The sequence below is a fragment of the Nicotiana attenuata genome, unplaced genomic scaffold, assembly GCF_001879085.1.
Source record: "Nicotiana attenuata strain UT unplaced genomic scaffold, NIATTr2, whole genome shotgun sequence".
Taxonomy (NCBI): Eukaryota; Viridiplantae; Streptophyta; class Magnoliopsida; order Solanales; family Solanaceae; genus Nicotiana; species Nicotiana attenuata.
In genome coordinates, this window is record NW_017677532.1 from 29,061 (window position 1) to 29,612 (window position 552).

General features: G+C 40.6%; 1 protein-coding gene across 1 annotated transcript; it reads right to left on the reverse strand.

Annotated features, from left to right (window-relative positions):
- Positions 1-82: 82 nt before the first annotated feature.
- On the reverse strand, positions 83-546 carry LOC109221434 (plasma membrane ATPase 2-like). The gene is made up of 2 exons (XM_019385921.1): positions 433-546; positions 83-337 (listed from the first exon to the last, which is right to left on the reverse strand). The coding sequence occupies exons 1-2, from the start codon at positions 511-513 to the stop codon at positions 86-88; spliced, it is 333 nt and encodes a 110-aa protein (XP_019241466.1). The 5' UTR covers positions 514-546; the 3' UTR covers positions 83-85.
- Between the last annotated feature and the right edge of the window lie 6 nt (positions 547-552).

The following is a 552-nucleotide window of genomic DNA, read 5'->3' on the forward strand; positions in this document are numbered from 1 at the left end:
ACCTAAAGTTTAGTAGTTTAAATTGATGGTTTTTGATTAGTTTATAAGTTTTACATCATGGTTTTTTAAGAATTGCGCTTCACGTTTAATAAAGCGTGCGCTTCGCTTTTGAAGCGAGGTCGAGCCCTTGTCGCGTTTTTTGCGCTTTGCGCTCTCGAAAACACTGGCAATGCAAACTATCAAGATATGAAATCAGAAGCAGTTTACCCTTTACCTGTTCAGGGGCACCTTTACTGACTCGATGCATTTTGCCTTCACTGGCAAGATTTGTTAGAGCTGTGCACTTATCAGTTGGATTGAACAGAAGAAAATGAACCTCTTGAATTCCAGCTCTCGCCTTTTAAGTACATAAATTATAAGGATGCTACTTATAACAAACAGCTAAAAAATTCTATGTTGTGAGCACAAACAAAGAAGCCGTCAGCTGATTACCTCTTTCGGATCAGCCAACATCCCCGCAATGGCAGCATCAATTGCATCTTCGTTTTCCACCCGTGAAGCTCTAGCAGCCATTAGAACCACAGTATCAACATCCACTCCTTTTGCAAACAC